General features: G+C 63.6%; 1 protein-coding gene across 3 annotated transcripts in view; it reads right to left on the reverse strand.

Moving 5' to 3' along the window:
- Positions 1-209, reverse strand: part of CNTN2 (contactin 2) — a 35,869-nt gene that overhangs the window by 2,776 nt on the left and 32,884 nt on the right. For 2 of the 3 annotated variants that reach the window (XM_006754408.2, XM_006754407.2), the window contains one exon: positions 13-199. In XM_006754408.2, the coding sequence (XP_006754471.1) occupies positions 13-199 (187 nt within the window). Of the gene's footprint in view, positions 1-12; positions 200-209 lie in introns of those variants that run through there. The other variant, XM_006754409.2, reaches the window with a different exon arrangement.

Here is a 209-nt window from a genome sequence, read left to right on the forward strand (position 1 = left end):
CGACAGACTCACGGGGCTTCATGGTTGTGGCATTGGCAGAAGGGCTGGCAGGCCCAGTGCCCGCCCGGTTGTAGGCCCGAACGGTCACGTGGTACTTGGTGTTGGGGTGCAGGTCAGTGACACGGGCAGTGGTGTCCAGCCCTGCCGTCCTCACACGGTCAGCGGCTGCTTCTTTGTCCCCAGCTTTCCAGTAGCGGATCTGAAGGGGC

This window comes from Myotis davidii, unplaced genomic scaffold (assembly GCF_000327345.1).
Source record: "Myotis davidii unplaced genomic scaffold, ASM32734v1 scaffold710, whole genome shotgun sequence".
Taxonomy (NCBI): domain Eukaryota; kingdom Metazoa; phylum Chordata; class Mammalia; order Chiroptera; family Vespertilionidae; genus Myotis; species Myotis davidii.